At 35.2% G+C, this 13,650-nt stretch overlaps 1 protein-coding gene across 6 annotated transcripts in view; it reads right to left on the reverse strand.

Annotated features, from left to right (window-relative positions):
* Positions 1-13,650, reverse strand: part of FTO (FTO alpha-ketoglutarate dependent dioxygenase) — a 374,055-nt gene that overhangs the window by 276,389 nt on the left and 84,016 nt on the right. For 2 of the 6 annotated variants that reach the window (XM_082712136.1, XM_082712135.1), the window contains exon 2: positions 161-228. The exons of the other annotated variants lie outside the window; for them this stretch is intronic. In XM_082712136.1, coding sequence (XP_082568262.1) covers positions 161-184 — 24 coding nt within the window. In that variant the 5' untranslated portion in view covers positions 185-228. The remainder of the gene's footprint in view (positions 1-160; positions 229-13,650) is intronic. 6 annotated transcript variants of the gene reach the window in all.

Consider the following 13,650-nt stretch of genomic DNA (forward strand, 5'->3'; position numbering starts at 1 on the left):
GGCTCTGAGTGAATTTCTCAGCAGAAACCTCAGAGACCAAGAAAAAGTGGGATGAAATATTCAAGGTGCTGAAAAAAAAAAATGCCAACCAAAACTACCAAAAATAGTTTACCTAGCGAAGTTGTCCTCCAAAAAAATGAAGGAAAAATAAAGACCTTACCAAACTCTGAGTGAGTTCATCCATACTAGATATGCCTTGCAGAAATGCTAAGTAGAGAATTCTTCAAGCTGAAATGAAAGGATGCTATTTAATTCAAAGGATGAAAATATACAACATAGAGGTAACGTACATGGTAAAATTCGTACATGGTGTAGTGCCTGGCTGGAGTTATAATGTAATATTGTGATGTGCTAATTACTTATCTCTAGTAAAAAGGTTAAAGGACAAAAGCATTAAAACAACTATAATTACAATAATTTGTTAATGATACACAACATAGAGATAAATTGTGACATCAGAAACTTTTAAGAATAAAAGGGGAGAATTTTAGAGCACCTGGCTAGCTCAGTTGGTGGAGCATGCAACACTTGATGTCAGGGTTTTGAGTTTGAGCCCCATAAAGGGTATAGATATTACTTAAAAATAAAAATCTTTAAAAAATAAATAAAAACAAACAGTGGAGTTTCTGTATGCAGGTAGAGTTAAGTTGTTATCAGCATAAAACAGTCTCTTACATGTAAAAAATCTTTTATGGAAGCCTCACGGAAACCAAAAATCCAAACCTTATAGTAGATACACAAACACAAAGAGAAGAAAATCAAAACATACCACTATAAAATATCATCAATGCACAAAGGAAGACACCAAGACAGCAAGAAAGGAATAAGGGAACTCCAAGATAGCCAAAACACAATTGATAAGATGGCATTAGTAAGTCGTTTCCTATTCATAATTTTTCCAAATGTTAATGGATTAAATTCTCCAACCAAAAGATATAGAGTGGCTAAGTAGATTTTTTTTTTTTTTAAGACCCAACTACACAATGTCTACAAAAGACTCACTTAAAATCTAAAGACACACTTAGGCTCAAAGTAAAGGAATGAAGATAGTCCATGCAAGGTGGAAACCAAAAAAGGAAAGGAGTAGCTCTACATATATGAAATAGAATTTAATTCAACTTTAACAAGAGACAAAAAGGTCATTATATAATGATAGAGGGCTCAACTCATTAAGGGAATATAACAATAAGCATATAAGCACCCAACACTGGAGCACCTAAATACATTAAACAAATATTAACATATCTGAAAAGAAAAACAGACAAAAGTATATTAGTAGGGGAATTCACTACCCCATCTGAACAGTGGATAAATCATCCTGAAAGAAAATCAACATGGAAACATTAAACTTGAACTATACTTTAGACCAATTTTTCTTTTTAAAAATAAGCAAAACTGACAAACCTTTAACTCACAGACCAGGAAAAAAAAGAAGAAGAAGAAAGAAAGAAAACAAAAAGGAGACATTATAACTGATGCCACAGAAACAGAAAGGATTAGAAGAGACTACCAGGAACATTTAGATACCAATAAATGGAATAATCTAGAAGAAATTGATAAAACCCTTGAAATGGTCACCTACTAAGACTGAATAATGAAGAAACAGAAAATCTAAACACACCAGTAACAAATAAAAAGATTCAATGAGTAATCAAAAACCTCCCAACAAAGAAAAGTCCAAAACCAGATGGTTTCACTGGTTAATCTATTAAAGATTTAAAGAAAAATTACTGCAAATCCTGTTCAAAATTTTCCGAAACATTAAAGAGAAAGGAACACTCCCAAACTCATTTTACAAGGCTAGCATTGCCAGGAGACCAGAGCACAGTATAGGTACTACAAGAAAAAACAGAACAACAACAACAAAACTACAGGCCAATATTCCTGATGAATACAGATGTAAAAAAATTCTCAAAAAAATATTAGGAAACCAAATTCAATAGCATATTAAAAGGATCATACACAATAATCAAGTGGTATTTACACATGGTATGCAAGGATGCTCAGTATACATTAATCAGTAACTGTAATAGTCCACATTGATAAAATATAACATAAAAATCATATGATCATCTCAATAAATGTTTAAAAAAAAGCATCTGACAAAATACAATGACTCTGGCATGATTTAAAAAAAAAAAAAAAAAAAAAAACTTTTAAAAAACGTGTTGTAGAAAAAAAAAGTACCTCAACTTAATAAAGGTCATATAAGACAAGCCCACGGCCAACATCATACTCAATGAAAAAAGGTTCCAAGCTTTCCTTCTAAAATCAAGACATATCTATCTATTCACACAACTCCTATTCAATGTATTACAACAAGTCCTAGCCAGAACAATTGGGCAAGAAAAATAAAAGATACCCAAATCAGGAAGGAAGAAGCAGGGTGCCTGGCTGGTGTAGTCAGTTAAGCATGTGACTCTTGGTTTCAGCTCAGGTTGTGATCTCAGGCTCATGAGATCAAGCTCTACATCAGGCTCTGTGCTCAGTGCAGAGTATGCTTGAGACTTTCTCTCCCTCTCCCTCTGCCCTTGCCCCCCACTCTCCTCTCTCTTTTATAAATAAATAAATCTTTTAAAAAGCAGGGGGGCACTTGGGTGGCTCAGTGGATTGAGGCCTCTGCCTTTGGCTCAGGTCATGACCCCAGGGTGCTGGAATCTAGCCCCGCATTGGGCTTTCTGCTCAGCACAGGGAGCCTGCTCCCCTTCCTCTCTCACTCCTTGCCTCTCTGCTTGCTTGTGAACTCTGTCAGATGAATTTAAAAAAAAATAAATCTCTTGTAACCTCTGTCTGTCAAATAAATAAATAAAATCTTTTAAAAAAATTAAATTAAAAAAATCTTAAAAAAAAAAAAAAAAGGAAGAAGCAAAGCTGTCTCTGGCTGTAGATGGTATATATTATCTACAGAATGATCTTAAAAAGGTTCCACCAAAAAACTATTAGAAAAAACAAATTCAGCACAGTTGCAGGACATAAAAACAACACATGAAAACCTGTTGTTTCTCTACACTAACAACAAAATATCTATAAAAAAATAAACAGCTCTATTTGTAATAATCTCATAAACAAATACTTTAATCAAAGAGATGGAAGATTTGTATACCTTATAAGACTTTGCTAAAATAAAATGAAGGCAGAAATTAATGGGAAGGTATCCCATGTTCATGGATTGAATAAGTACTGCTAAACTGTGCATAACTACCCTCCAAAGCCATTTATACTTTCTATGCAATCTCTATCAAAATTCCAATGGCTTTTTTCACAATAATTTTAAAAATATCCTAAACTTACAGGAATCACAAAAGATCCCAAAACAGCCAAAGCAATTCTGAAATAGAACAGAACTGGGGGCTTCACATTTTCCTGATTTCAAACTAAACTACAAAGGTATAGTAATAAAAACACTATGTAAATGGCATAAAAACAGACATGGAGAGCACTGGAACAGAATCAACAGTCCATAGGGTGCCTGGGTGTCTCAGTTGGTTAAAGCCTCTGCCTTCGGCTTGGGTCATGATCCTAGGGTCCTCTGCTCAGCAGGGAACCTGCTTCCTCCTCTCTCTCTCTCTACCTGCCTCTCTGCCTACTTGTGATCTCTGTCAAATTAATAAATAAAAAATCTTAAAAAAAAAAAAAGAATCAACAGCCAAAAAATAAACTCTCTATATGTGGTCAATTACTATTTGACAAAATAGCCAAAAATACTCAAAGGGGAAAGAATAGTAACTTCAATTAATGGTGCTGGAAAAACTGGATAATAACATGCAGAGAATGGAATTGGACCCCTACCTTACACAAGTCACAAAAATTAACTCAACATGAATTAAAGACTTAAACGTAAGACCTGAACTCATAAAACTCCTAGAAAAAAATTTAGGAAAAAGCTCCTTGACATTGGTCTTCACAATTATTTGGGGGGGGGGGGGTGATAAGAAAAGCACAAACAACAAAAGCAAAAATACTTGAGTGGGACTACATCAAACTAAAAAGCTTCCGCACAGCAAAAGAAACAATGAACAAAATAAAAAGTCAACTTATGGAATGGGAGAAAATATTTGCAAACCACCTCTGAAAAGGAGTTATTATCCAAAATATATCAAGTACTCATATAACTCAACAGCAAAATTAAAAAAAAAATCTGATTTTAAAAAGGGCAAAGAACGTGAATAAGTATTTTTCCAAGGAAGACAAGCAAATGGCCAAGAGGAACATAAAAAGGTGTTCAACATCACTAGTCATCAGGAAAATGCAAATCAAATCCACAACGAGGTACTACCTCACACCTGTTAGAATGGCTATTATCAAAAAGAGAAGGGGCACCTGGGTGGTTCAATTGTTGAGCTGCCTTCAGCTCAGGTCATGATCCCAAGGTCCTAGGGCTGAGACCCGCATCTGGCTCCCTGCTCAGAGGGAAGCCTGCTTCTCCCTTTCCCACTCCCCCTGCTTGTGTTCCCTCTCTCACTGTGTCTCTCTCTGTCAAATAAATAAATAAAATCTTTTTAGAAAAAGAGAGAGAGAAGAGATAAATCTTGGTGATAAAAGGGAATCCAAACTCTTATGCACTGTTGGCAGGAATATACAGACTCTGTGGAATGCAATATGGAGGTTCCTCAAAAAATTAAAAATAGAACTACCATACGGTACAGCAATCCCACTTCTAGGTATATGTCCAAAAACAAAAACCAAAAAAATAAAATGAGGATTTCAAAGAGGTATCCACACTTGCCTGTTCACTGCAGTATTATTCATAATAACCAAGATACAGAAACACCCTAAGTGTCCATCTACGGATGAATGGATAAAGATGATATATCTATATAATGCTATGTTTTCCAGCTGTGAGAAAGAAGGAAATCCTGCCACTTGGGAAAATATGGATAAACCTTGAGGGCATTACGCGAAGTCAAAAAGATAAAAGACAAATACTGGATGATCTCACTTCTGTGTGGAATCTAAAAAAGCCAAACTATAAAACAGAAGGCAGAACAGTGATTGCCAGGGGCTGGGGGGGGGGGGGGGGGGGGTTGGGCGGCGAGGAAAAATGAGATATTGGTCAAAGGGTACAGACTTCTAGTTATAGGATGAGGAAGTTCTAGGGATCTAATCGACAATAGCTAACAAAAAATACTGGAAGTTGCTAAGGGAGCAGATCTTAAAAGATCTTACCAAGAAAAAAAAAAAAGGAATTACGTGAGATGACAGAGGTTTTAATTAACCCTATTGTGGTAATAATTTTGCAATATTTACATATATCAAATCATCACATTTTACAACTTAAACTACACAATGTTATATGTCAATTATACCTCAGTAAACCTCGGGGATGGGTATGGTGCTATAACAAAAAGAAACTAAGTATCAATAGCAGAAATAGATCTAGAAAAATCTCTAAATAGCTGGAAACTAAATAACCCAGTTCTAAATAACCCATGGGTCAAAAAAGCCAAACAAGAAATTAAAAACTAGGTCAAACTGAATGAAAATGAAAAAAAAAAATTCAAAATTTCTAGGATGTAGCTGTAGTTACAAGCCTACATTTAAAAAAAAAAAAAAGAAAAGAAAAACAGTTTCAAATCAATTACCTCAGCTTCCGCCTGGGCGGCAGGGGGAGAAAAAGAAAAAGAAAAAGAGGACCAAAAGAAACCTAAAGTAAGGAGAGGAAAGAAAATTATAAAAAAACAGAGTAGAAATCAATGACATAGAAAACAGAGAAGTAAAGAAAATCAAAGAAATCAGAAGTTAGTTCTTTGAGAAAAAAAAATTTTAAATCTCTCGCTATACTGATTAGGGTGAAAAAAAAACCCACTGCAGTCTCAATATGCCAAATAAAAGGTAAATAAGGAGGTATTATGAACTTAAGAGAATAAACTGCAGAACTTGGACAAAATGAAAAACATTCCCTGAAGACACATATTACTGAGTTTTACTCAAGAAGATAACCTGAATAGGGCGCCTGGGTGGCTCAGTGGGTTGAGCCTCTGCCTTAGGCTCAGGTCATGATCTAAGGGTCTTGGGATCGAGCCCCACATTGGGCTCTGTGCTTGGCGGGGAGCCTGCTTCCCCCCTCCCGCTCTCTGCCTGCCTCTCTGCCTGCTTGTGATATCGCTCTCTATATATATGTATCTGTCAAATAAATAAATAAATCTTTTTTTAAAAAAAAGATAACCTGAATAGCCCTATATCTAATAATGACATTGAATTTGTATTTTTAAAATTTCCCACAAAGAAATCGCTAACCTGAGAAACTTCACTGTCCAATTCTATTAAACATTTCATAAAGAAGTATCAATTCCATACAAACTCATCCAAAAAACTAATGAAATTCCCCCAAACCAAGCAGAATTATTACAATAAAATTATAGACCACTATCCCTCGGTAATATGAATATGCAAATTATTAACAAAATAGAAAACTGAATGTGACAACACATAAAAGAATAATATGTCACCAGTATTATTCCACAAATGAGGAATTGTATAATTCCATTCTAAAACTGACATGATTCATATTATGAATCATCAGCTTTACTGATGACTAAGAAAGAAAAACCATATGGTGATATGAATTGATACAATAAAAACAAAGGATAATACCCAACATCAATCCTACTTAACACACTCAGTAAACTAGGAAACTTCTTCAACCTGAGAAAGGAATCTGTGAAAACCATATAGCTAACATCATACCTAGTGATGAAAAGACTAAATGATTTCACTGTATGATCTGGAAAAGGCAAGTATGTCTGTTGTCATTCCTCTATTCAAGATAGTACTGAAGGTTCTAGCCAGTACAATACAGCCGGAAAAAGAAATGAAAGGCATCCAGACTAGGAAGAAATAAAGAAAAGATAAAACTGTCTTTATTTGTGTATAACACAAGCACCCATACAGAAAACCATATAGGTTCTACCAAAAAAGCAACTAGAACTACTAAATTCGATAGGTTGTAGGACACAACCTACAGGACAAGGTTACAAAATCAATATACAAAAATCAGTTCTGCAATACCAGCAATCAACTAAATGTAACTAATTTTTTTAATATCACTTACAGTAACATCAAAAATTAAAAACTACTTAGGAATAAATCTGGCAAAGTGTGTTCCAAACTCACACAAGAAAAAACAAGAAGAAGAAGACAGTGTTAAGAGAAATTAAAGAATTTCTAAATAAATGCAAAGATATGCTATGTTCATGATCAGGAGACTCCATAAAATGTCAAACTGTCCCCAAAATGATGCAATCCCAGTCCAAGATCCCTGCAGTTTTTTTCTGTAAAAATTAACACAATTAAAATTTATATGGAAATGCAAAGATCTAAAGTGGCAAACAACTTTGCAAAAGAAGAATGAAGTTGAAGGACATCACTCTACCTCCCAAGACTTAATATAAAACTACAGAAATCAAGGCAGTGTGGTACTGGCATAAAAGTAGACAAACAGATAAATGGAACAAAAGAGAATCCCAAAGTAGACACACCTATTTGTGGTCAATGGATTCTGAGAAAGATTCAAAGTTAACTCAATGGCAGAAGAAAAAAAAAATCCTCCAATCAATAATTCTTGAAGAAGTAGGTATCTATATAAAAATAAATAAACAAGAACTTTAATCCACATCTTGTATCATATATAAAATTATCTCTAACTGAACATCTCAATGTAAAACCCAACTATATAAATAAACATAAAACTTAAACTATAACACTAGTAGAAGAAAACATAAATTCTTTAAGTCTTTAGGTTAGGCAAGGCAGTTTTCTTAAACATGAAACCAAAAGCACAACCCATAAAAGAAAAACAAATTATAAACTTCATCAAGAACTTCTACTCTCAAAACCCTCAAACTAGAACTCTAATATATTGCACTCATGAAAATAAAATGGTACAACCAGTCTGGAAGACAATCTGCCAATTTCTGAAAAAAATTAGATATAGAACTACAATATGGCGGGACATGTCCATACAAAAACGCGTACCTAAATGTTCAAAACAGCTTTATCTGTAATTGCCCGTAAATGGAAGTAATCCAAATGTCCATCAACAAGTGAACAAATAAGTAAACTAGAGTCTACTGAAAAAAGAAAAAGAAATTGTGGTGTGTCAATACAAAAATCACTACTCGGCAATAAAAAAGAATGAATTACAGATACACACAACAGCATGGATGAATTTCAAAACCACTACGCTGAGTGAAAGAAGCCAGGCTGAAATGAGTACCATACTGAAGGAGTCCATTCATGTAAAATTCTAGAAAATGAAAATTAATCCACAGTGACAAAGAGCAGACGAGTGGTTGACTAGGGCCAGAACAGGAGGGAAGAGGAGGGGAGCATCGCTAAGAGGCACCAAGAAACTACGGGGGTAATGAATAATATTCAACAAGTCTAGACATGTGTCAAAACTTATCAAGTCATGTAATTTAAATATGTGCCCTTTTTTTGTAGGTCGGTTATACCTCAATAAACTGGTTTTGAAAAAAGAGAGGAAGGAAAGTGAGGATTACTGAAATAGGGCATCTCTCGCCTACAAAACTGGGCCTGTCGTCATTTAGAGCATAGACTTTTGGTTACTATTCAGTTTCTTTCATCACTTTAGTCCAACTTCCTACTACTTCTTGATGCATATTTTTCAAGATATGTGTCCATTTCATGTAAGTTAGCTCTCAAATGTATCATATTTATTTATCTTTCTTAGAAATCAGGAATCCCAGTTGTGTATCCTCTTTTGAGTCCTTGATACCAGATCACACAGGATTTGCTTTTCCACATGCTCATTATGGTTCTTCAGAGTGTTCATTTTGTATTATTTTAAAACAGAAAAGTAGTATGTTAAACAAATAATTACGTGAACTTTCCATCCATTTCTACGGTGACCCTTGTTTCCTGTATTAAAAACTTTCCCTCTGGATTCACTTTGGTTCTCACTAAATTATAACAGTTCCAGTAACAATCCATGGATGATAACTCTCCTCTTCATCCTTTTTTATGATTGAAAATATCTGTATTTTTTTTCATCAGTTTTTAAAACTGAAATTAACTATAATCTTCCCTTAGCACTTTGAGGATTTTATTCTCCCATCTCCCAGCATCTGTTGCTAATGAGACTGTTTTGTAAATAATCTGCATTTGGGGAGAGGGGCAAATCTCAAGGATTTTTTTTGTATTCTATAGATTCAAAATGATGGTCCTGCCCAAAGTATTTGAAGACTCGTATCTTTCATTATATAAGGAAAATTCTCAACTCCTAGGTCTTCACATTTTGCTTCTCCATCATGCCTTTCATTATCTTTTTCTCATATTCCTAACAAACATACGTTGGAACCTCTCAATATATCCTGCAAGTCTGCTACATGCATGTTCTCATTCTCTCGTTCTCCCTCTCGCTCATTCTCTCTATTCCTCTCTTAATCTTTTGTCTCTTCATGCTGCCTTCTGGGTGAATTCCTTAGTTTTCTCCAATTCACCAATTCTTGCTTTAATTCTATCTAAAGTTCACCCCATCTATTGAGTTTATTGTTTCATGACATTACTTTTTCTAAAATTTCCTAAATTTCCAAAACTTAGATCTGGCTATTTTTCAGATACAGCTGTTCCTATTCCATTTGTGCATATCTGGGGGGCTTTTTAAATTTTCACTTTTATTGTGATGCATCTATTTACCCCTTTGAATTTCCTAGACATCTGAGCATGCTTATTTTAGTTTGACTTTTTTTACTCTTTTTCTTCTTTCTTTTTTCTTTCTTTCTTTCTTTTTTTTTTTTTAAGTGAGCTCTAAGCCCAGTGTGGGGCTTGAACTCATGACCCCACGATCAAAAGTCACATAGTATACTGACTGACCCAGCCAGGCACCCCAGTCTTTGACTTTTCTATAAAATTAATCTCAGGGGTGCCTGGGTTGCTCAATGGGTTAAAGCCTCTGCCTTTGGATCAGGTCATGATCTCTGGGTCCTGGGATTGAGCCCTGCATTGGGCTCTCTGCTTAGCAAGAAGCCTGCTTCCCTTCCTCTCTCTCTGCCTGCCTCTCTGCCTACTTGTGATCTCTGTCTGTCAAATAAATAAATAAATAAATAAATAAATCTTTAAATTAATCTCACCTGGAATAATTCTTCGTTCTCATTGTTGAGTTTGTTAACTATTTTTTTTCATATTTTTATTTCAAATCTAATTAGTTAACATATGGTGTAATACTGTTTTCAGGAACAGAATTCAGTGATCCATCACTTATATTACATTTAACATTCACAACATGCATTTGTTTTCTTTAAGGTTTTTTGTTTGTTTGTTTGTTTGGTTTGGTTTGTTTTTTGTTTGTTTGGTTGGGTTTTTTTGATATTTTGTTTTGAAGGCTAATTCTAAGTGGATGGCTCTTTTGTCCTTGGCTTTTGGGTTTTGTTGTTGTTGTTGTTTTGCTTTTTGTTTTGTTTTGCTTTGTTTTTCCCCCCCTCCTCTCTCTCCCCCTCTGTGCTTACCTCTCCCTCCATAGTAATTCTATAGTTGCCTCCCTATACCACCAGTCCAAGGCCAAATCTCTTATGGGGATTTGAAGCACCACATTCTCTCCCCCCATTACTCCATGACCAATCAAACTGATTGAGTTTCTGTACTTGAAGGTTTATCTTTCTTCTCCTGCTCCTCAAAACCCATCACTCCATATAAACTATTCCCCTAACTTCTTGGTCTTTTTTGAGTTCCCCTTTATGAGAAATACAACTTCACCTCCGCTTCTGGCTTAATGCAGTGAACCTGGTTCTGTCCATCTCAAGGAGTAAACTTTGAGTTCCCATAATCCCATAGAACCTAAATTCACAACTGCTACTTTTTATTTCCATACCCAAAGCCCTTGCAGGATCATGCCCTCAATCCAGCTTATCCTTTTACATTTAGTTCTCTTTCTGGTCCACAGCAGTATCTTGCCTGTAAGCCTACCTATGACTCTTTTTTATCTTTCATTCTTTTAATGTGTTAGCAATCATTGACATGGATTTGGAGCAGAAGACATACATAAGCTATAAGCTTACTCCACCATTTGACAAGAAGGCACAGATGATTTCTTTTAAGATAAAAATTCTTAGCAGGAGACTCACTAGGTCAAAAGGTATACTCTTTTTAGACTCTTGATTCATATTGTGAAATTGCCCTCCAGGAAAACGATACCCATTCCACAGCCATTAACAGACAATACCCATTTCTTCATTTACTCACACATACATCAATTATTATCAAACTTTTCGATCTCTCGCAAGTTGATAAACGAAAAAACAAGTTCAGTCTAATTTGCATGTCTTTGATTATTAATCAGGCTGAGTAACTTTTCATATGTTAAGTGCCACCTGCAGCAGCTCTTTTGTGAAATGCCTGTTCATGACTTCTGTCCATTTTTTGCAGGGCTATTTATCTTTGCCTGTTCCAGATCTAAGAATCTATACTTTGTGTCCATGTAAAGACAATAAATTTGGGCATTATGTGAGTTCATTAGTTAGAATTCTCATTTCTCTTTCCTTCTTTCAGTATGAGCACCTTTCTAATAAATTATTCAGTTCCAAATAGAGTTCATCTCTTGCATCAAGCTGTAACATTACACTTCTCAGCACTTTTAAAATATCCTCCCTAAGACAACACCTTTCACTGTAATTCATACTTTCCCAAGTATTCCACAAAGTTAGCAATAGCATTCGTTGTTCTTGTAAATTACTCTGACAAGAAATATTTTTACAAGAATGTTTTTCGTAAGTGAAACCACACATAAAAAAATATATACTTTAGCTCTTCAGACAATAATTTGAGTATCAAAATCTATTTGTCTCACCAACCTGATCTTAAGTTCCAACCACCTACAATCATCAATTTTAAGAATGTAGTCCAAGTTTCAAAAGGAAAAAAAAGTTTCATGAAGAAAAAAAATTCCTATGATGAAAATCAGCTAAACAAGATCTAAAAAGAAGTAAAGGTTGGGGTATGATTGTGGAAAGGACTGGAACTTTGGGAGAAAGGTACTTTACATATCTGAAGAATATATTATTACAATCAAAGCAAAAAGTATCTCTAACAAAATAAAATGCTGGATTCTTTACTCAAGGATAATGGCTTAGAAGGAACAATTCTAACTTCTTTTGACTTCATCTGAGCAAACTACCTTGTAAACTACAGTTTCCCTGAGCCATCTCCAACTACCTCCAACAGAGACAATCACTTACCCAAGATTCTTCACAATCAAAATGCTGCCCACAATTTTGCAGACAAATACAAGAACAAGGACAATACAATTCCAAACCACAAAAGAGAGAAACAGATTAATTAAAAGTCCTTCACTGCTATTGTACCTATATTCTAGCTTCAAGGACCTAAATAATTCACCTCTTACATTTCCAAGAGGAGAACAACTCTCCTCTTGGCCACACCTGTTTAGATGAAAAAGTCACATTCCCTCAATCATATTTCAATCTCCAGGGAATTTCCACCTTGAGATTTCATACCTTACTAGTCTACTCAAAGGGTCAGAGGACAGAACTCCATGAGATTTCACCTTGTGTCTTGCCCAGTTTAGCATTAGTATGATCAAACTAAGCACTCTCTTGCTAGCCGTCCAATTGTAAATAATAGCACTTGAGACCAGTAGGATTTCTGACTTCTTTGTTATTTTACAAAGCTTTAACTATTAAACCATGATCAAACAACCTGCCATGGGAAAGCAGATATATATGATGTTGCAGTAAAGGTCATCAGTAAGTGACCTCAGTGACTGTCCATTAAATGATCCTTAGCTCTCTACTGTCCCTTTCTGGCTCCCTGCTCTTTACACAGCAAGTGCCGCATAATCAGACATTAAATACTTTCCCTTGTGTAGCCACAAGTGAATTATACAAGACATGATATATTACTTTAACAACAATGACAACAAAAATCCCTTAGCTGCTGACAGAGCCATATCAACTATTAGTTCTGCCTCACAGTTATAAAAAGTTAAAGAAAAATACCTGAAAGAATGAGTTATTTAATAACTATTTTAGTTGTATAATACAAAGTAGTTATTTCTTTTTGTTTTCATTTATCCATTCTCAGGATTCCAGAAAGCCAACCCACACTCTATTACCGAAGTTTCGTGACTGAAGCACTGCATGAAACTCTCTAACTCCCTCAGCATGCATTTAATCCCATTTCGATATGTGCATTTACAAGTTTCCTTTTCCAATTATATCACTCTTGAAATATTACCATTGCTGGCTTTTCTGATAGCCAGTGAATAACAGGAGCTCCTGGGTGGCTCAGTTGGTTGAGCCCCAGCCTCTTGATTTGGCCTCGGGTCATGATCTCAGGGTCATGAGATCGAGCCCCACAATAGGCTCTGGTTCAGCAGGAGTCTGCTGGTCCCTCTCCCTCCCCTAATATGCAAGTCCACTCTCTCTCGAAAATAAAATATTTTTTAAAAAGTGGATAATAATCCTAAACTTATGCTTCTACAAATATGCTAAGGCTTGCAACCTAATCTAACCATCACGTGTATAATTTCATTATACTATAAAATACACAACTCCACTGAGAGATATAATAACCAGAAGACCAGGCTTTCTACTTAGTTATTCAGATTTTATCTGCAGATGAACTAGGTATTTCTTTAAGTAGCCTCTGAACACCAAGAAAAAAGGCAGGAGGGCA

This window comes from Mustela nivalis (genome assembly GCF_964662115.1).
Source record: "Mustela nivalis genome assembly, chromosome: 18".
NCBI classification, from domain to species: Eukaryota; Metazoa; Chordata; class Mammalia; order Carnivora; family Mustelidae; genus Mustela; species Mustela nivalis.